We start from the raw sequence: 23,199 nt of genomic DNA, 5'->3' as shown, positions 1-23,199 counted from the left end.
TGGTCGCTCCCCAGGAGCGGGCACCGGCACAGGGGCGGCACAGTGTTTAGTCCAAGTATCAAAACAGGGCAATAAAATACTCCTGCAGCAAGAGATACGGGAGGTGGGGAGGAGTGGAAGGAAAATAGCCCTAAAGCTTGTTTCCCCTTTTAAAAATAAACATAATTTTTTGCTCTTTCATCACCGAAAATAAGATGACTTGCAAGTATGCATCGGGTGATACTGGGAAATTTTATTTTTAGGAGTACTTTAAAGTTGAATATTGAATTACTAAGTTTGAACGCAGATTTTTTTTTTTTATTAAAGAACCGTCAGAATAATGTTGAAATATCTTTACAATTAAAGCACTATGTTTTGAATTTTTTTTCCTGCCCTGCTGGACACAAGCCAGCGTAGGAGGCACAGGTCACAGGATACAGAGGTCATAAACCGGCCCTGGATGCTGAGAAAACAGCCATAATGGGGCTAGCACTCTGCTTTTTGTGAGGGACTCGGTGAACTCCTTCCAGCCTGAAAATGTGTGTAACCCCAGGGTTGAGAGGAATGGTTAGGAGAGAAGAAGGGTCTTGGCTTTCATTTGTCATCTAATAGTGGGTGGGGGAGCGAGAGGTTTGAGACGGATGTGAGATGTTACAGCAGTTAATGTGTTTGGTTTAGTGTAGTTTTATTGGGGTTTTTTCCATTGCAAAGCTTTCCTTTGATTAGATGCTTCCATCATTAGAAACTTTAATATTTGTGGAATGTAATTGATTTTTATGTTGGCAAATTAAATCTTTATTAAGTCCAGGTGTTGTTTCTTACTGGCGTAGCAGGTGAAGCTGTGGCTTCTGATATTCTGTAGCTTAGGTATGTGCAAACTTTTATTTTTCTGGATGATTATGCTGAGCGTAGCTGACGCTGCCTTTCCTGTGAGAACACGGGATGTAATCCGAATAGTCAAGTATGGTGAACCTGTTGCAGTGAATATGCTTGAGGGATAAGTTTACCTTTTGTTAGTTGGTGCCTCAGTAATACTAGAGACAAACTAATGAAAATTAAATGGTAGCATACCAAACCTTCTACTAAGGAAACAGATATTTTTAGTAACTTATTATGTATAATTAAATTCTAAAGTGATAAAAATATGCTGCAGTTCTCTGTGTGCTTAGTAGTGTTTCAGTTGTTCTGCCCTTCGGTAAAGAGAGAAGCTTTGAAGGAAATGGAGTAATTTGGTAAGAGAAGCTTATTAGAAGTATGTCTTGCTGGTCTCTTTAAATGTTTCAGAACTCTAGGCTTTTTTCCATTGTATTTCCTGCTAACAATTTTAAGGTGGATATGAAGAAAGAACTTAAGTGTGGAAGAGTCTTTCCTGAAGCACAAGAATCTAGATGCTTGAAAAAACAGTGGTCTTTTCTTTGCCAAAACCTTGTGCCTACACAGTACACTTTAAGGAGTCTCTTAATTCATGGCACATTTTGATTGCAACAGCAAGTGTTGATTGCAACAGCAAATGCAAGATTGAATGCTGTGTTTGCCTCACTTAACTCTGTGAAAGAAGGAAAGGTGCCTTTGTCTGTGTCTGTCCTTTGCTCTTTTGCCCAAGATAACTTTGAACTCTGCCTTTCACATCTGGGAGGAGTTGGGAACATGAGAGACAGGAAAAGAGGAATGCAGGAACTAATATACCTCCATGACCGCTTGTGCTACCAGTTCATGTACTGAGCACAGCTGAGGCTTTCTTTAAGAAATACTGAACTTAGCAATTTGATATATTAAGAGATCAAAAAGGGCTTTATCTTTGGGGAACAAATCAATGTCTTATCTACGCTTCAAAATTGTTAGGAATTTCTCAGCTATAGAATTTGTTTTCCTTAGACCTCCTGTTGTTATTACTAGAGTTAACATGTAGTTATGGGACATATATTAACTAATACGTGTAGTATAATGTGGAAACAAGCCTGTTAGTCAACTTTCTTCCCCCTCATTTATATATTACAAAATGATGAATAATGGTTAGACTTAAATGCTAAAAAGAGCTTATTTCTCAGAACTTTTTGTCAAAGAACGGTTGTCATGATCAAAGAAATGCTTGCATGATACAATTTTTTTTATACTTTTGTTTCCATTTTTATCTAATTTATAATTTTTGCACTATGATTGAAGACCAAGCACCAGTGTATAGTCAGAGTTACAGAACAGTCATGATGCTCTATCAGTGTCGTATAATTCTACAAAGTACAGTTGGGAAGGTGTTGCAAATGTAAGATAAATAACCGGAACTTTTAGTCACTTTTTACTAGATCTCTGTAGGATGAATCCAGGACTTGTTCCTGCAATATCAGTTTCATTCCATGTGTGAATGTGGAGTCCCTAGAAAAATCTGAATAACAAAAGGATGATTGTATATCTGCTGATAAGCAAGTATCTTCTTAATGAGAAAGTGGTTAGTAATTAAAACCTAAAGCAATATCTATGGCAATATTAAATTGATAAAGAACTGATTACTGTAGGCACTACAGTAGTTATATACTGTACTGTGGGATAATGGCATGTTTGTATTTATATGATGAGAACTAGATACTTTAGTAAAATAATTTTTGTAGACATTAACTTTTATATAAAATAAATTATTTCATGTTCCACTTAAGTTTGGCTTTTGGTCTAACTCCAGATTTTAAATCAGGTGGCTAAACTCACCTTAGTGATTAATGTTGGATTTCCCACTCCCCCCCTTTCCTCAATTTGTGTCATCAGTATGTTTATTACCTTTATTTTAACTGGCCTTGGCAATGCAGTTGCAGTCAAGACATCTGTTATCTTATTGTTCATTTGAAACAACTGGTTTTTAGTACCTTTAGGAGTTTGTAAAGTTAATTTAGGAGCTTTGAGCAGAATAAAGTTCTCACTTGTGAAGAAATTTTAAAAATAAATTGCTTTTTCTCCTGGTGCCTGAAAGCCTGAGAAATACCAGCCACACGTCTTTTATTGTTATTTTTCTTTTAGCTGATCTTTGGAATTTTTTTTGCAGTGGACCAACTACATTCATGGGTGGCAGGATCGATGGGTAGTTCTGAAAAAGAACACACTCAGTTATTACAAGTCTGAAGATGAAACAGAGTATGGCTGCAGAGGCTCTATCTGTCTGAGCAAGGCTGTGATTACAGTAAGTGCTATTTCATTATTGCAATCTCTTCATGTTTTGGGGTGTTACATATTTGTAGGCTAATGTCTGGTGAAAGCAAACACGGGTATGGCAAATTCTATTAGGTCATCTATTATGAAAGTTAGTGGTATCAGTGGAACACTGGAACAGGACAAGGAGTTCCTAATAAGAAAACAAGCTGTTCTCATTTGCGGCTGCAATAAGCAGCTTTTCATCTCTTACGTTAGAGGTTTCTGTGGGTAGGGATACAGTTTGCCTCTGGAAGCTGCAAAGTTTTCCCAGGGGTCGGCCTAAGACCGCGGATCAACTTCCCAAAGGAGGTACCATCCATCACAGTCTTTACACTTCGCACTAGAGAGAGGATAGTAGTTCTTTGTACTTTCTGAACATGACTGTAGAACATTTCCAAAAGAAATGTTCTACCACGTGCTTCCTCCTCTGAACAAGTTAGTGTGTTGCTGTTTTTGTCTAATGCTAAAAGATCCAGTATTACACTGGTAAGAATAAAGAGCCTACATATAATTGAAATCTCAGAAAGATGAATTGGCCTTAGATGATAAAGAAAAAAATCTGCTTTTTGTGGCTTTCAGAATTATGCCCAGAGAGGTGGTAGATGCCCCATCCCTGGAAACTTTCAAGGTCGGGTTGGACGGGGCTCTGAGCAACCTGATCTAGTTGAAGATGTCCCTGCCTACGGCAGGGGGGTTAGACTAGATGACCTTTAGAGGTCCCTTCCAACCCAACCTATGATGTGTATTAATTATGGCTAATGCTTGTGAATAAGCATTCTGTAGCTTTTCTGTGTTACTGTTAAATAGCCAGTCCAGTTATGTGATTTAGGGAAAAAATATCTGGACTTCTGTGTAGCACACAAGTTCCTAGAGTAGTAGTGTTAAATCTTATATTTGTGTTCCTATTCCACCGAGTGTTTTTTTTCCGAACTGAATTAAGGATGACAAATGAGAAGTTTTCTTTCTTACTAATATTCAGCTTACAAATAGAATTTTATTAAACACATCTTGGTTTGGAAAAAAAAAGACTGGATTGATTACATCAACTGTACGCATTTTGGAAAAAATCTTGTGAAGAAAAAGCAGATTTTTACATTCAGATGTCTGACAGGTATTGCAGTCATCTAAAAATTAAAACAGATCACCTCGTTTATATTAAAACTGCTTAAACTTTTAAAACTTGCTCAAGATTTGACTTACTCAGGAATATATGGTGTACAACAACAGTCTCTAGAAATTCTGACTTAAGTGTACTTTTGGCAGTCTGTAGTAGTACCAGCCTCTGATCAGGACTTCCAAAAAGGTCTCAAGTTGACTAGCAAGAGGCTTAACATGCCAACCAGGCAGAGACAGGAAGGTGGTGGCAAGGAGGTAGGCCAAGGGACATCTGGAAGTATGCTGTAGAGCATATCTCGGCAATCTGAATTTCAGTTGTGGTAGCAGAGTGAGAGATTATAGTGATGCTGCTATTGCTGCTGGAATGTTTTGGTACATTGCACTTTGTGAAGGGAAGTTGGCAAGCTTATATTCTGACTAGCAAGTAACACTGGAACTTCTTACAGATAGCTTTTTTCCTCCTCTATCTGGCACTTGCTACATCTGGTAACTTGGAGTTGAATCGTTGCATTTTTTCACTTCTTGAGCTTCTTGAGTATGTTGAGAAAGAAACTACAGGGTAGGAGAAAGAATTAAAAGTGGGCACAGTTCTACAAGTTAATCTGATGGTTTGGTGGTTTCATTTTCATTCAGGCTCATGCTTTGTGAGTGGTATTTGACAGTTTAATTGCTTGATTGTGGTTTGAGATGGCATCTCTGAAACCTAGTAAACTCCTGTTAATTATTTCTAGCTGCAGTTAAAGTGATTGTTGTGTAAGTATTAGAGGTTCAGGAATACTATTGGATCATTTCATGTCTCTGGGATACAGAAATTTACTTTTGAAACTGTCATGCAATTATTCTATCTCTTATTTTTCCGCTTACTCTTCTAAGCCAGAGTTTTAGCATGAATGCTTCTTGTTTGATAGTTGTTTGGTAGCAAATTGAGTATCTTTTTTTTTTAAAACCTATGTTTTCAATAGAAAATTAATTATGCTTAAAGATAAATGTTTAAATTATTCTTCCTGAGGTACATAGTTAATCTTTACTTTCATGTCCTTGTAATGTTTTACTAACTATAAGCTTACTAGCATGTATTTAAATGCATAGGAGAACACCAATAGCTGATAAAATAAAAGTTGAGATGATAATGTGTGAAAACTACTTTTGCCATCAGTGGAACTTACTCTTTACTGTATGTCTTGTGATTAATAGAGAAGGGGAAGTCAGGTTTCTTACTGGCTTAATATTCAGTAGCACTGATTTGATGTAGTTGGGATCTTGAGTATTTTTCAACAGTCTTTCACTATACTGTAAGTTTAGTTTTCCTTGATCTTGCTGATCCAGAGTCAGGCATAGTAACTACCTACCTCCTAACCTGGTGTATTTCAGTAAGTTTTCCTTCAGTACAAAGCAGGACATGAGTGGTATGAGATGGTGTTGACAGCTGTGATGTTTCTTTGCAGAAAAGGGTGATTGGATTTTCATGAAGCTTTCTTTTAGGCACTCAGATTAGGTATGCGTGTTTGGATTCAATGGGGAGCATAATGATTTTCTGTGTGTAATTAATGCTACTGGTAGTATAGAATGTCCATGTTTTGTTGATGTATAAGCTGTTGATGTAAATCTGGAAAGCTGCTGTCACTGAGTACTCCTACTGTACTTCCAGCAATGAAGATCAACCTAATGATAAGTCATAGTACTAATTGACATGAATGTTGTATTCAGAAAGCCGCAGTTGCTTCTGCTCTTGTTTTATCATTCCTATCACATTGGGCAGAGATTGATAGACAGGTAATTCTACAGGGATATTTTATAAGACAGTCATTTCTCTCCTCTTTATTTAATGAGAGGAAGAGTTGTTAACTTATCTTGTTAAAATAGCTTCTTCAGGTGTTTCAAGTGTAGAATTAAAATGTCATACCTCCAAAACAGGTAGGTATCTGTGACAATAGTCTTTAATCGAATGAAAAAGATGGGGTCTGGTTGGACGACTTGCTATATTAACCACTGGGACTGAAAAGAGCTGATTTTTCTGGAATAGAGGACTAAAGGATGAGTATTTACTGTATACTCACTGGATTACATCAAGTAATGAACTGTTAAGAACTGGCCACGTGAATTAAGTTATGGGGGAGGACAATGGAAGTCAATACATGATGCTAACTGAGTTGCTTTTAGGCAGATAAGGAGAAACACCTCCAAGATGTTTAATTGGTTTATAACAAGGTGGAGGCTTGAACCGAAGTTAAAAGTTCTGCTATGTGGTCGAGGGATGAGAGGAAATTATGGGTGTTATAAAAAAATCATATATGCACAGGTTTGAGCTTTGTTATATTAATCTAGCCTGGACATCCTAAATTACTGCTGTAGTTGGTTGTCAAAGCCAGATGGCGTTTATTAAAGATACCCTTCATTACTGTAAAGCTTTGTAGTTCTTTCATTCCTAAAGTCAAACTTTCAATGGGGACTTCTGTGTACATGATTAGGAGTGGATGTAGATGGCAGTCCTGTAGTGGTGGATCCGTGGGATTCAGTTTTGGAGTTGGAAGGTCTAGGGTCTGTCATTAAAAGAACAAACAGAAATGCTCTGTAGAGCTGAAAGTCTAACTTCCAGGCAAACTGGCCTTTCAGCTTGTACTGTCTTTGCCTTGATTACTGTGTCTGTTCTGATAGTGCCATCGCTGCTTTTGTACACGGTGACTTGCACTAACTCATGCAGTCACAGCATGATATATCAAGAATAACGTGGTATGCATAGAATAACTTAAGCTGGAAGGGAACTCTTGAGGTCATCTGCTGTGCCCCCCCCACTTCAGGCAGTCTCACAGAAAGGCCAGCACTAATTTAATCCTGATGGGAATTTTTTCAAACCTGTTTACAAATTCTTAACAAGGAAGTTACAGGTTTTTTTCCAGAAAGGATTTGGCTGGTATGATAGCTCTTCTGCATGGATCCACGTGGAGGATCTTGAAAAATGCTTAGAGAAATGTCATGTTTGATAAATTTTAAGAATGCTTAAACTCAGCCATAAGTGAACTTCGTATTTTTTGTCACTACAGGTGACTACCTATACAGGAAGGGTTCTAAAAGTTTGTTCCAGCTTAACCTTCAGCTTTTCTTCAGATAGGATTTATACTTGCCATGTTGTTTTAATCCAGTGGTTGGTCTTCATCTTCCTTTCTGTATGTATTACTGATGTAGAAAAACTTGATTTCTAATTTGGTAGCTTAAACAAGATGCAGTAACTGTGATGCAATGATTTCCTTGGTTTTGGTTATACTGTGATGATGCATACTCCTGTCAAAATATTAATGGAAACATGCTATTGGTCATTAGTCTTTTTTTTTTAGAACACATTGTTACTGTGTTGTAAGGAGATGTTTAGACAGTTCTGTGGAAATGCCTGAACCAGGATTGAGCAATAACTTCAGTTTGCATAAAGCAGATATTTTCAGTAAACTAGGTTGGTTTTTTTTTCCAGAAACAGTAATAAGAAAGCACTGTTCTTAATGAAGGCAGTAATTATGTTTTGTGTTAATATACAAGTTGCAAGCCATTCCCCTTCAGAATGGACTTCTGAAAGGGTGGATTTCTTGAGTATCTATTGTGAATATCTGGAGCTCAGGATAGACAAGAAGATAGAAAACTGAAGTGTGCCTGAGAGACAGCTTAGTGAATTGTCTTGGCTTTTTTTTTCTAAATAACAATAAATTGCTCCTGTGAAGAATTTAATAAATATTTGTGTTATAAATTAGGGCTGGTATAAACATGTGTTAGTTCCAGTTTACAAAAAGAACAAGAACATGAACACTAGACATGAAAGAGCTAACCTGGCAGTTTCCAATTTTAAGCTTCTCATTTCCTTACACATAGTCTGAAGAAAGAGTGAGATGGTTCTTTCCAGTAATCAGCCACTAATAATAAAGTTACCCCACTTCTTAAAGACATAGTTAGTTGAACAGCCGTCCTTCCTCACTCTAGCAGTATTCCTAATTTATTTATAGTATGACGCTGGCCACCATTAATAATTGGGCACTTGTGAGGGGAAGTACAGATCGACATTTTTAAAAATAGATTGACAAGTTAACAGAGGATGCTTCATGTATTTGTCAATTTAAATGGATACAGAAGCTTCCTATGAGAGCTTTTTTTCACAGAAACTTTAAACTCTACAAATACTTGTTTTAGAACTTTAACTGCTCCGAACTTTGATCTTGCTAACAGACCTGCTTATGATAAAAGAAGAATGATGTAATTGCAGCTTTTATCTACTGATAGGTTTGATTCAATCTGTTGCTAGTTAAGTTGAATGGGAACTGATAGCTTTTAGTTGGTGAAAGCTTTTATTAAAAAAACTAAGCTATAATTCCATGCTCTGGGCATAAATACCATAGCAGTAAATTTGTAATAATTGCTAATTGCATGGGAAAATATTGTTTCCAACTGTCTGAGGTTGGAAAACAATCTGTTTTAGTATGAAGTGATGAGCATTTAATTAAATAATTCATTTTCTGTAATTTGATAAAGTACTTCCTCAGCCTTAATTGCTACTAAAAAGATGACTTGAGTAAACTAAGACATAGAATACAAGCCCAAACTAGATAGGGGTTTATTTAGGACACATGGCAATTAGTACTTTTAGGCTTTGGTGTGTACCTTAAATAATCAAGTAGCGAAATCCAGACCAGTGGAAAATCTTGGCTAAATGGGAGAGAAATATGAATGAATATTCTAGACAGAGGCAAGTGTGGTCAGGAATGCTTACTGATATGTGAAAGGCCCAAGGTGATTGTATTCTGGAGAGGAAAATGCCAAAGAGCAACAGGAGAGCGAGGGAGAGAAAGGGAGTTGATGCATAGGAGATAATGACACTGGGCCAGTGCTGGTGCAGTGGGCAGAAGTTGCTTGGAACATGGGATTCTCCTGGACGGTTATTTTTAGCACTCACATCCTCTGTACAAATTTGTATATGTCTTTGAGTTATCTGAACCAGGAATGGATGGGTTGATGTTGAAAGTGAAAATGTCAGAACGTTGCCCTGTGTTTATTAAAATGCTGTAGAGTGCTAATATCCTTGGCAAACAAAAAGCAATTATTTGGCAGGGTGGAGAACTAAAAGTTTTCTTCTGTGGTATGTATTGAGGAAACTAAGTCAGAAGTGGAAAAATACACATCCAGATCAGCTCAGGTGAGACTTTTCTTCATATTATGGTGAAGAATTCCATAATGATTGAGACAGGAAAAAATAAGTAGTATGTATTAACCAAATATTTTAGGATTACTTAATATTGCTGAAGAATTCAGCTTCAGTACTTGAATATAATCATGTGTTACTACACACTTGAAATTAGGGCTGTAATCCAACAGTACTTCTGTCAACTTTTTATTATCAATTAGAATATCATTCCCCCACTTGACTTTTTTATTAAGAGAATTAATTAAGTTTTAACAGTGTTCATGATTTGACATGCACTTCAGAATCATAATTCCTGCCCATGGTTTATATCGGAGCATTTTCATGCTGTGGAGCATTTCTCACAGATGCTATACCAAGCCTTAAATAATTCAGGTGTTTGTATTTGGTGTTAAAGCTATGATTTTATACCTCAGCAAATTTTTCTGTGGTATTTGCAGTCCTTATTCTTGCTCAATCTGAATTTCTGTGCATCTTCATAAGATTGATTTATAGTTGATTTATTGTTTGTGGATACAGTTGGTTCATATGTCACCCCCCTCTGGGGTTGTAGTGTTCCTCAACAGTCCTGCTGGGCAACCTGCTGTTGATTATCTGATCTGTCTTGTGATAGCCATTAATGACATTTTTAACATCTCTGAGGATTTGTACAATACCAGACCTCACTTTCAGATACACATTCCTAGAATGCTAAGTAAAAAGGTCAGAATATTCTTTTTTTGTCTACTAATATGCAGCTGCACCAGGCCATCTCCTGTTTTGCTGCCTCCTAAAGTTGCTAACTTACCACCCTTTTGCTTCTGTTCATACACTCAGAATAGATCTTCACAGATGACTACTAGAGTGTTGTTTCTGCTTCTCCTAGTTCATCTTTTTGCCTCCTTTTTAGGCATACACTTCAGTTGCTGCTTTTGCCATGTTCCTCATGAATTCTAATCAATGTGGATTAGATCAAATATTCTGGCTGACTTCAGCCACTTCTTAGTCTGTTTGGTGTGTCTTTCCACTCAGTTGAAGTCCACCATTCCTCAGTGAAGAGGACCAGTTGGAACAGAATTTGCTATCCCATGTCTCCAGGCACTTAACCTAGATTGTGTTGCGACTAATGTCTGATATATTCTTAAAAGTTTCTTAAGTTACTCTCTTTTAAGGAGAAAAGTTACTCTTTTTCTTAAGCTCTCTTTTTAAGCTCTTTCACAACTAAGTATATGTGCATACATCTACATAGATATATATGTACACAAATATATATATATCAAGGAATTAGAGATAGCTGTGATGGGAGAGTTTAGACTGACAAATCAGGTCAATTTTAAACTTTAGAATGAAAGCTTTTAGGCTGACATTCATTAGCAACATCTCTTGTGCTTATAATTAGTTTTTACACATTGTTAATTATCACTATACATTAGTTCTTACACTCTATTATCATTATGTATTCAAAGCAGTCAGTCTTATCTGACTTATATCCTGAATTAGCTGTAAGTATACAGTACCACGTAGCCAGTACCATACAGCTAGCCTCATACATTTGTTCTTGATGGTCATAGTTGCTGAGATCAAGGTGACCTGACTGAAGAGTTCTTCAATAAGGGGTGGAGGGAGGTGGATGACAGGACAGGGACAGAATTGAAGTAGGCATCTTCTTCTGCAACCCCCCCCCTCCTCAATTTAGGATCTTTTATAACCATCTTTTATAAAATGGTTGAGGCTTCTGGTCCTGGACTACATGTGATGTGATGCCGGGGAGGTGTTACTTTCCCATGTTGCAGCAGGTGCCTTGCCCTGTTGCTTAGCTGTTTGGTTTTTTTCCCTTGTCTAGCTGCTGCTACTTAGAGCAAAACCAGCCTCCCCAGCTCTGGAGGTTGCACTTTTTCACTGACCAGTAATTGACCATTACAGAGTTGTTTACGGTTCTGGGGCCTCTGCTTTTAGCCTGTGTCCATATTTTCAAGACCTTTGTTATCTCATGGTTAAATTGTGCATCATAACAAGAGACCCCTGGTACCAAGGCCTAGTTCATAGAGTCAGTTTTCATAACAAGTTGATAATGAGTCTTACAGATCAGGACTGGGGCCTTGCTTAGTTAGCATAAGGCATGTTGCTAGTAATGTTAATACTGCATTTATAGAAATGCTTATACAGTTGTACTGTATTAAGTTGCTTATGTTTGGATTCAAACCAAGCTAATCTTAGGTCTTAGTGTGCTGCTGCCACAGGTACAGCAGCCTCTGCTTTAGCTGCAGCTGCTTTCACAGGATGGGCACTCTCTGTTGCTATCACTGTCAGTCTAAGTCCAGGGCACTCTACACTCCCTGCTGGCTCAACGTAGTGCAGCAAAGCTTTTCTCTTGGGGTAGAGTATGTCCTCTGGGTGCTGCCTCATGGTTTTCTTGTGAAATCCATATTGTACTGTTGCTGCTGGTGTATGTACAGCTTTTGGGTCTTCCATGGCACACTGCACTACATAGTATGAGATACAACGAAGCTAATTAATATACAAACAGTGATTTTAGGGGTGCAGCAGTGCATATGTGATTCCTGCTCCTATATTTGACTCTCCTATAAAAATAAACTTTTTAAAAAATGACACACAGGGTTTTTGCATTCTCTAAAGTTGATACGAAGTTGCCTTGCTTCCTACCTGATTAATAACTCTAGCTTCTTGCTGCATATGATGGGATTTCTAACAAGTTTAACTTGGTGATTTCAAATCAGTTCTAAGCTGATGTTTTTCCAGGTGGTATAATTCTGATTTTTTTTTTCCATGGCTGATGCATGATGTCGGTGGATAATGCAAGTATTTTGCTCTTAACGGATACCTGAGAAGTGTCACATGCATTTTTCTGCAGGGGACTCAGTTCTCTGGTTTGGTTCCTACCAAAGCGACAGCATACACACTTCCATTTCCAGTATCTCATATCTTGGAGTCATTAACTGATAGTTCTAAAGGCAAGTTGTTATGACTTTGATAAAGCTTAGGATTCTTCAGACTGTATTCAAACAGGACAGGGCCACTAGTTACATCCTGATTTTTCACTGTGTGTATCTAAATCTGTTAATAACCCATCACTAATCCATGGAGCTCTTACATAGGGTATCCACAGTCACTAGTAGATCATTTTAGGCAATGGCTGTGTGCACGTGCTGTTTTATAACTATTTCAGTCTTGCCCTCATTTCTTCTGATAACACAGTGCCATTCCATGTCTTTGGCCAATGTTTAGCTGATATTTCAAGTGCACATTTGTTATACTCTATATCTTGCTATTACAAGTCATTGGTTTTTCAGTAGGCAGTTGGGAATAGCATGTGTCAGAGGTGTGTTTACATGTAAACCAATATAGCATGACTTGATACTACATAGTAATTCCACATTATTAGCAGGGAAATAATTGGATAAAATATTAATTAACAAATTGGGTACTGTAAGACTATAGGATAGGTGATTCCCCACAAAAAGTCTAGAAATTATTTTTATATGATCACTCCTGCATCTGAACCTCTCTGCCGGGAGTGCAAACCAGATTGACCAGGTTTGCTCTTGAGAACTATGTTTCAAATTTTAAATGTGGTTTCACTGCTAAAGTAACACATAAAATATATGCTTGTGCCAGACTTAAAAAGGCGATTCTCAGATGAGAGAGCTTCTTTGCAATGAGTTAAACCAAGCTAATTTTAAAGTTTGTATAGCATGCTAACAAGCTAATATTAAATTCTACTTAGCATGCTTCTGCTTTCATGAGTGCAGTGGGCCCTCTACTTTAGCTAGGTTTTGGAAAGATAAGATTATTATTTAAAAGAAAAAGCAGTGTTGAAAGGCATTTTGAAAGGCAAATATCCTAACCGAAGACCTAAAGTGAAATATTTGGGTAGTAGCAAAGAATGTAAAAATATTTAATAGGCTTTTTTATTTTTAAGCTTATTTTCTTGGTAAGATTTTTCTACATGTGTAAATGTGCCATTATGAGAAAGTTTTTCTTTTTAATGTAGTAATGAGCAAATCATTAGATGTTCCATGTTTTGCCACCTAAAAGGATCATCACTGTTTCAGTAGGCATAAAGCTGTCTTGTTTACTTGCTTGTTTGCAATAAGGTTTTCCTATATCCTGTAAAAAAAAAATAAAAATACAGCCAGTTGATGTAACTAAAGTGGGTTCTTATTGCTTAAGAATAACAGTGAGGAAAGGCAAGACATTCTAGTCCAATGTTTCTGTTAGGTTTTGCCTGGGTTTTGGAATTCAGAAAGGGAAACTAGAATTTTGTGTTATGAATTTTGTCTGACCCTAATTCCCCAGGTTTGTGAATCTACTTGAATTTTGTTTCAGGGGCAAGTATTACAAATAAAAGTAAATTAGAACTTGCAACATCTCTTAGGTTTTCAGTACATTTTTAATAAAATGTATTATAAGGAATGAAGTATAACGCTTTCTCTAAGTTGCTCCACCCTTGAAGTTAGATCTAGGATAGTTAATGATATTAAAAACCCTTGCAAAATTAATGACTTTATTTAGTAACTTTAATGTTTATGCTTTCAAAGCCAAATGTCTTCAAAAATAACTCAGAGACAAAAGGATCTTGATGGACTTTTGTAATTGCAGTGGCTGTACATGGTAAGGGTGGGGGCTGCTGGGTGGCCTCTGTGAGGAGAGGCTGGGCTGCCACGCACCGGACATAGCTGGTTCCAGCTGGCTCCAGCAGACCCACTGCAGGGCACAGCTGAGCCCCTCAGCCACTGTGGTGACACCTCAAGATAAACAGTTAAAGGGCAAAAATGCTGCTCGGCAGTGTGTGAGAAAGAGGAGTGAGGATAAAGTGTGAGAAACAGCCCTGCAAGCGCTGAGGTGAGAGGAGGAGGAGGTGCTCCAGGGGCTGAGCAGAGATCCCCTGCAGCCCATGGAGGAGAGCACAGTGCAGCAAGCATTTCCCTGCAGCCTGTGGAGAGGACCACACCAGTCCAGATGTTCACACTGCAGCATGTGGAGGACCCTACCATAGCAGCTGGATCTGCCCTGAGGGAGGCTGCAGCCTGTGGAGAGCCCACGCTGGAGGAGGTTTATCCTGAAGGACTGCAGCCATGGAGAAGATCCATGCTGGAGTGGGGGAAGAGTGTGAGGAAGGAGCGGCAGAGTTAAAGCGTTATGAACTGACTGCAGCCCGAATTCCCCATCCCCCTGTGCCTGTGTTTTTAGTTTTGTCTGTTTCTCACTATCCAACTCTTAACTGGCAATAAATTAAATTAATTTTCATGAAGTCAAGTCTGTTTTGCCCATAATGGCAGTAGGTAAGTGATCTCCCTGTCTTTATCTTGACCCATGAGCTTTTCATCTTATTTTCTCCCCCTGTACAGCTGAGGAGGGGGAGTGAGAGCAGCTCTGGCAGCCAGCCAGGTTCAAGCCACCACAGTAATTTAGAGAGTCATTATAGACATAGCTTGTGATTAATGTATTTGTTTGAAAGAATAAGAAGGGGCAAGGATTGTTCCTAAGCAGAAGGAGGATTTTGCTGCATGTACTCAAACTTTGGGAAAGGAAGAAATCTCTGAAGGAAAATACAGTGATGATGCTCATTCAGAGGAAATAATGTCAAGGAAGGATACAAGGAGGAGTAGACTGTTTGGAATGGCAGTGTTCAGGCTATATTCTGAAAAACGCACAGTAACTCCAGAAAGAAATAATGCCAACTTGACTAAATACTTCTCCTTAGTATTTAATAGGGCACAAAAGACTGTTTTTAGACCTATCTTGTCTTGGTAAAATTCTTACCAAGCATAGTATTCATTGGTAAAACACATATTTTGATTCAGCTGCTTGAGAGGATTTTTCATATTCACCATATAGAACACAAATTTAAAATCATCTCTATGGTACTTCATTTCATTGTCTTTTCTGTTCAAGGGTTTTCATAAGTTAGCATGTTTTCAGCCATTTTAGATTTTGTAGGGAGAGGACATAGTTCCTCTACAGTTTGGATCTGTCATGAATTAAATGCTTTAGAAAAATTATTTTAAGATGTGCACTTTTTGAAACTTGGCTGAGGTTTTTCACTTGCTTTTTTTCCTAGCTGAATAATAACAGCTTTTGCCAATTCCAAACTGGTTTTACGTGCGAGCTGAAATGCAGTTTTCATGTGTACTTTTAAAATTAATTCTGTCAATCATACAGCACAAATCTTAATGTAAACTTTTTATCTTTGGGTTTTTGTTAGCACCTCAAAATAAGTATGTCTAGAAAGTGTTCATATAACTTTTCCCTCCTGGCATCAGATAGTTCTTTTTTATTTGCTGCCACAGTCAAAATACACACTTTGGTGTTAGCCTCACTTCTCAATAACTGCAATACTTCTCTTATTTTGATACATGCTGCTTACTGAAAATGGTGGAGTGAAGGGATTTTTTTTAATTTGACCTTGTTACCTGTTACTTTACATTGCTTTCACTGGCTTCCCCTTTTTCTGTTGCATCAGATAAGCTACTTTTTAAGGTCCTCAGCATCATATTTTTATAGCTCATCAGATGTTACGCCTTCTCTCTGTTCAACGTGCAATAGCGGTTTTGTCCATTGCTTCCTAAATTATCAAATATGTATCTCTCCCTTTGTCCAGTTTTCTGCCTCCTGTTGTGAGTAGGTTCCCTTGCTTATGTGTAAACACAGTCCGGTTTTGAACTTCTGTTTCAATAGTAATACCATGTTATAGATGCGATTTAGCATATTCTGATAATTGCTTGTCCCCCTTTATCCTTTCTTGTGCTGTACATATGGTCCTGGAATGATCTTCTGGATTTTCTGTTGGAAACTAGAGAGGATAGAGGGGGTTTGGGCATTTGAGTGAATACGTCCAGGTCCAGAACCTATTGAATGACCTATGAGAACATAAGTCAGATCTGTAGATCTTATGTGGTAACTGCTCTGAACTCCTTTTTTTGTGGAGGAAGTGGTAGTTTGTTCAGGTACTGTGTAGCTGGTGGATTTCAGGAAGTTGCAGAATGGTGCAGAAGGGACACTTTTTCCTGAATTCCATGGGGATGGTGGAAAAACTAATCCACAAACCAGTGGGTAGGTTGTACCTTGTGTTGTAGGAAAGTGACACCATTCATGTGGGAAAAGATCGTGTATTCAGCCCTGTTGAGCTGACAAACGTTAGTTACGATAGCCTGGCTTGCATCTCATTTTCCAGGGTATAACTTTCCATGTCCATTTTTATAAGAAGTATTTAAGTTGCAATTGGTGGAGACTGCTATCTTTAAAAGATTTTTCAAGCTTGTGAATGTGAAGATGCTTGCAGATAGACATCAGAGTTGCAAAGCAGTATTCCAGTACTGTCCCATCAGATGAAGCAAAAGGCAGAACGCACCAACTCATATTCTGAGTGGAGAAGTGATCTTAGGGTGGTTTGTCCCTATACACATCCTACTTGAAAAAAAAAATCTGTAAACATGGGTTACAGCACTTACATCAGTGGAATGTATGCAAACCACTTTACATTTATATAGGAAGAATAATCTTATGTTAAGTCAGTTTTACTTATATAAGGCATTTTTTGTTTTTTAAAAGCTGACAATTAGCATTTTTAATAGCTTTAGATATTCTGATATAAGGCATGTAAGTTTAGGCTATTTTTTTAAGAAAAATCTTTCAGTTTGGTTACAAAAAATTTAATTCATTTTCTCAATTTTCAGTTAAGTAACTTTTGACTGACACCATCCTCAAGCCTACCTAGAAAAAAGAACGAGAAGTTCTGTTAACTTGCTTTGAGCTGCACTAAGAAAGGGGGGAGGAAACATCAGGTTTCATGTTCTAGCTTAAAGCTACTACTAAAGTCTTTGCTAATGATTGAAAGCTAACAGATCATCAGAGGAATTCAGATCATTCAAGCTTTTTCCCTTAAGAGAATTTTGTGAAACATAATTAAGTAAACCAAAATGCATCGCTTTACAAAATGCCTTTTCTAAAGTAATGATTTCTCACAGTTTTGCAATAGTTTTATTAGAGGGAATAAGAGAGGTAGTACTTAATATTTGCCTTCATTGTAAAATTGCCTTTTTATGAATATAGTTCTCTTCCAAGATTTTTATGGCTGTGATAACTCAGTCCACAGAGAAGTAAATAATGTGGTGTTCTAGCAGGATGAATGAGAATTAGCATTAGAGGTGTTTGGAATCTGGTTTAAATATGGCTGGAATTTATAAATTCATTAATTGTATTCAGCAGCTGAACAGGTTTCCACATTTAGCTGTGGGCAAAATCGGTGTGCAGCTCTACTAAATTTTCTTAATCTTGCATGAAAAAAGTTACTTATTGGCATCACAAAAACCAATAAAAAACGACTATGTCAAAGCTTCAGGGATAAATAGCTTTGTACTGCTGAATTAGATAAATACAATGCTTGTCTTCACTCAGTTAATGTATGTTATTATAGTGTATAACACTGGTGTATTTGTAAACTGCAGTTATCTTCATAGCAGTATATGGTATTGTTTTGTTAATAACTGTGAACCGGTGGAGCTCGGCTAGATAACAGCCTCTGTCGCATTTATGCTAGTGACATTTGTGTCAGAATTAAAGAATGGTGTGGTTCTCATTTTCTGTAGGCCTCTATTGTTTGTCTTGTGTCCTAGTGCCCTACTCGGTATTTTCTTAATATGAAAAACCTTCAAAATTTTAAAATAAGTTAACTGTAGATAAGTTTTAGTTCTGCAATGGGAATAGCTGCACAAGCACACTTTAACAGTTGTGATGTGCAGACATGAGCTCTGTAGGTAAGAAGAAATACCATTTAGAGTAGTGAGAGAGCAAGCAAGAGTTTCTTCGTTCCAGGTTTTTTTTTCCCCTACACAGTACTCTTGAAGGTTGTGAAGTATATAAAAACACGTAAGCTTCTGTGTGTGATTTGCCTTAAGCACTTAACCGGTATTTTTCAAGCCCTGAAGCTTGTTTCATGAATACCTCAGGCTTGAGGGCTGTATAGCAGGAAGGATTTTGTGGTAATGCAGTCAGCTATGACTCATGAGACCTGAGCTGGCTACGGACTTCCTCAGTAACTGTAGCCAAGTAAATGTTTCTTCATGTAAGCTGTTCTTGCTTGTTTAGAATTTAAGAGCTAGTATCGGTTGGTTTTGTACAGAAAGATCTGGGACACTTGAATACTTGCAATTGCCTTTATTTCAGTAGGATTCTTTGCAGGTGCCTCAGAAGAAAGCTTAGGAGGCATACAGAAGGGATGTTTGGGGATGCTGGAGGCCTATTTCTTGCATGATATTCTTGCATGGAATTATGGTTTAGCTGTTTGGGGGTTTTTAAATGCTGGAAGGAGCCCTTGGCGTACACACAGGCTGCCTCTGCCACAGACTCTTAAAGTCTGCCCAAATCACCTTTGAAAATGCTATAAAGGCTTTAGGTGCTCCCATTCACAGTGTCATGTCAGTCTGGGATTTGTTCCCCAGTGCCCTCTCAATATATGTATGTATGTATGCTGCTTGAGGCTGTTGTGGGGTGGGGGTGTTAGGAAAAAGCAGCTGAAGTATTCCAACCTGCTTTAGTTAGATAGTTAGTTAGAACTCCTACTTGCTTCCTACTTCCCTTCATGACTAATACATTCTTCTTTCTCACCTTATCTTGGTTGTGAAAGGGCAGTAGGACATATCCTGGCCTCGGCACAGGTCCTTAGCTTGTTACAGATTAAAATCCCCATTTATCCTCCAACGTCCTGTCAGGCGGCTGGCTAAGAACTGTACCATTTTATAATCGCTTCTGAGCATAAGGAGGAAAGTGAACACTAGGCTAGAAACAGTGAACCTCAGAAAAAATGAGATCTAAATGAAATAAGTAGAGATCTACAGGAAGAAAGTGAAGGGAAGAGAAATGGAAAAACTTCCAGCAAGTGTAAGAAGAGGCTCAAACTAGTCTGAGGAGGATGTTAAAGGAATAAAGGACAGACCTAAGAAATGGTGAATAGCACTTTGTGATCTCTGCTAGATGCAGCTACAGAAAACAATAAAAGCATTTATAGCAAGAGGGAAGCCAAGGAAGTTTGCCCATAGCTCAGTGGGGAGGAGAATGTAACAGATGATACCAAAAAGTTACATACTGAAGTCTGCCAAGTTATCAATGAAGATGAAATGTGAACTTGTTCCTGCTTGAGGAAAGGGTTAATCAACAACTTGATTTGTTCTGTGTTAAGGAAAGAACAGGTCACATGTGATTCAGGTCTTTTATTTGCTTTTGGTAAAATGCCTATTAGAGAACTTGCCTTTCATGTTCAGTTAATTCAGGATTCTTACGGTGGAGCCTGTCTTTAAAAAAAGGGGAAAAGTGGGGGAAATAATGTGTCTGATTTCAGTTGCCAAAAAATATGGAAAATAGGCAATTAATAAGTACTGTGAGATGGTAAATAGGTAACATGCATCTGTCAAGAGCAAATCATGTATCACCTGCCTAACTTCCTTTTGAAGCAGTATTTAGCCTTGTTAGTGGATATTTCTTATCTTTAAGCAACTTGTCCAACAGGACCACCTGATCAGCTGGCTTTTTTGTAACATGGAACTGCACGGTGAACTGAGTATAAACCTAGACCTGATTTTTGGATGGCCTAGTCTCTTAACTATAGGTAATGCAGAAGTGTGCATGCAGTGAATGGCCCAGAAGAATGTTTAAAGGTTTTAGCTAGTCCTCAAGGAAAACATTTCTCTTCCCTGTCTTAGCAACGAGGCATAGATTTTCAAATATATTAGAAGTTGCTATGCAAAGAAAGGGAGTACATAAACCTGCCTTTGAAAAAGGGCAGAGAGGTGATGGTCTTAAATCACATTAGAAGATGTTTACGTTAGAGATGGCGGGGGGGAGCAAGAATGGTTGTGCGCTGGAGTAAGTTGTGTATGGAAGCGTGGAATCAGTAGTACTACAGGCTCTTAAGGTGAATTTTGGCAAGTCTTTCTAACTGCATAGCATGTTTTTAACTCTTCCCAAAGGCTTCAGAGAGATGGAGCAGAGGAATGCTGTCATGGCAGGAAGAACTTTGATAGCTAATTCTTGTACACTTGCTTTTTGGGTGATTTTGGTGAGAACCTTCCATTGTTGTAGATGCCTGTCCCCCACCACATGGCTAAAGGAGGGCCTGGCAGGTGGGTGGCTGGGAACAAGCATGTAAGCCTGACACATTGATGTGGCAGGTTTGCTACCCTAAAGCAGATAAACATCTTTCTCATATATAGTAATAACAATGTAGCAAATCCAGTTTGAAGAAGAGGGGCCTGGGCTAGAACACTTGATTCCCTGTATTGGGTTTACATGGCAAGGTTTTGGTAGTGGGGGGCTACAAGGTGGCTTCTGTGAGAAGATGCCAGAAGCTGCCCCCATATCTGACAGAGCCAGTTCTATCTGGCTCCAAGATGGGACCCACTGGTAGCCAAAGCTGAGCTAATCAGCAACGATGGTAGCGCCTCTGTGACAACATGTTTAAGAAGGGGTAAAAATTGCTGTGCAATGGCAGCTGGGAGAGAGGAGTGAGAATATGTGGGAGAAACAACTATGCAGACACCAAGGTCAGTGAAGGAGGAGAGGGAGGAGATGCTCCAGGCAGCAGAGCAGAGATTCCCCTGCAGCTCATGCTGAAAACCATGGTGAATGAAGCAGGTTGTTCTCCTGCAGCCCATGAAAGTCCACAGTGGAGCGGATATCCACCCTGGAGCCTGTGGAGGACCCCATGTCAGAGCAGGTGGATGTGCCCGAAGGAGACTGTGACCCTGTGGAGAGCCCATGCTGGAGCAGGCTCCTGGCAGGACCTCTGACCCTGTGGAGAGGAGCCCACACTAGAGCAGGTTTTCTGGCAGGACCTAGGACCTTGCAGGGGATCCACGCTGGAGCAGTTCGTGAAGAACTGTAGCCCATGGGAAGGACTCATGTTGGAGAAGTTTGTGGGGAACTGTCTGCTATGGGAGAGACCCCACACTGGAGCAGTCTGTTCCTGAAGGACTGCACTCCATGGAAAGGACCCGTGATGGAGCAGTTCGTGAAGAACTGCAGCCTGTGGGAAGGACCCATGCTGGAGAAGCTTATGGAGGTCTGTATCCCGTGGGAGAGACTGCAACCCCTGTTCCCTGCGCCGCTTGTGGGGAGGTAGAGGAAATTGGGAGTGAAGTTAAGCCTGGGAAGAAGGGAGGGGTGGGAGGAAGGTGTTTTAAGATTTGTTCTTATTTCTCATTATCCTACTCTGATTTAGATTGGCAAGAAATTAAATTAATTTCCCCAAGACAAGCCTGTTTTGCCCATGATGGTAATTGCTGAGTGATCTCTCTGTCCTTATCTCAACCCATGAACCTTCGGTTATACTTTCTCTCCCCTCTCCAGCTGAGGAGGTGGAGTGATAGAGTAGCTTGGTGGGCACCTGGCATCCAGCTAAGGTCAACCCACCACATGTCCCTTCTTACATCCCTATGTTCTGTGATTCAGTGAAGGCAAAGCAGTGCATAGAACCAGTTTTGAAAGTTGTTTGAATTGAATTGAAATGATCGGGTATTAAGTAATTAGTAGCTGCAGTTGATTGACTTGATTGTCAGTTTTGTCAGTTGCTGGGTTTTTTTTTCTGTGGAAGTTTAAATTTCTCTAAATTGAACTTAGGTTCTGATTCTTGACCAAATATGTGAAGCTTCAAAAAAAAAAAGTGAAGCTTCATGTAGTTTTATTAAATTCTTCCTAGTTCATTTATTATTTGGGTAGTTTGGCTTCTGTTGTGCTTTTCTTCCTCCTTAGTATATTTAAACAAGAAAGTTTGTGTGTTATGTGTAAGTAGCTTCTGATTTCCAGATTCTTTGAAAATAATTCTCACTGACACTAGACTGTTGGGCATGACAACAAATGAGACTTCCTTCTGGGTTTTCTTTTGTGGAGTGTTCCACAAGTGATCCACAGTGCTTTAGTTGTCTGCAAGATGAATGTATTCGCAGAATGATTCTTACATTGTAAAGAATATTACTAATGTGTAGACTTGTGTTAGCATCTGGAATCAATATTTGTGGTCCTTATCACCATGTTCCAGTATTTAAGGGGTGGCTACAAAGAAGATGGAGACTCCCTTTTTAAAAGGAGTCACATGGAAAAGAGGAGAGCTAATGGATACAAGTTACTCCTGGGGAGATTCCAATTGGACCCAAGAGGAAAATTTTTCACAATGAGAACAATCAGCCATTGGAATAATCTCCTCAGGGAAGTGGTAGATTCCCCAACATTGAACACTTCTAAGATTCAGCTGGACAGAGTGTTGGGCCATCTTGTCTGGACCGTGCTTTTGCCAAGAAAGGTTGGACCAGATGATCCTTGAGATCCCTTCCAACCTGGTATTCTGTGATTCAGATCACATCATTTGTCTTAACCTTAGAGCCTGTTAGCTTCCCACAGTTACTTGCTTGTGTAACTTTTCTTTGTATTCACATTCAGAAATGTATTCAACTATACCTGTGTTATGTTTCTTTAAGAATAGTTTTCAAGGGGTGGGTGGAGGAGGGGAATGTTGTGCTCAGTTGGATGTTTGCTAAGGAGTAGCATTGAACTGACACTGTCAGGGCACAGGGCAGATTAGATTGTTTTGTTTCCCTGTACTTCCTTCACCAGCTTCATTGTAATGTGAGTAAAAGCTTTTTAGTATTTGACACGTGACCTGAAAGCTAGATGCATTCGAGTGGTGATATTGGAAAGGATTGCATGTTGCTCCCAGTTATCTGACAATCCTGTCTTACATTGTGAAAATAGTTGAGACAGAGGGT

At 38.8% G+C, this 23,199-nt stretch overlaps 1 protein-coding gene across 1 annotated transcript in view; it reads left to right on the top strand.

Annotated features, from left to right (window-relative positions):
• Positions 1 to 2,132: 2,132 nt before the first annotated feature.
• Positions 2,133 to 23,199, top strand: part of COL4A3BP (collagen, type IV, alpha 3 (Goodpasture antigen) binding protein) — an 84,915-nt gene continuing 63,848 nt past the window's right edge. The window contains 2 exon segments of the mRNA XM_009327310.1: positions 2,133 to 2,228; positions 3,008 to 3,142. Of these exon segments, the coding sequence (XP_009325585.1) occupies positions 2,133 to 2,228; positions 3,008 to 3,142 (231 nt within the window).

This window comes from Pygoscelis adeliae, unplaced genomic scaffold (assembly GCF_000699105.1).
Source record: "Pygoscelis adeliae isolate BGI_AS28 unplaced genomic scaffold, ASM69910v1 Scaffold26, whole genome shotgun sequence".
Classification (NCBI taxonomy): domain Eukaryota; kingdom Metazoa; phylum Chordata; class Aves; order Sphenisciformes; family Spheniscidae; genus Pygoscelis; species Pygoscelis adeliae.
Note: the sequence above shows the minus strand (reverse complement) of the source record. Positions and strands in the feature narration are given on the sequence as shown.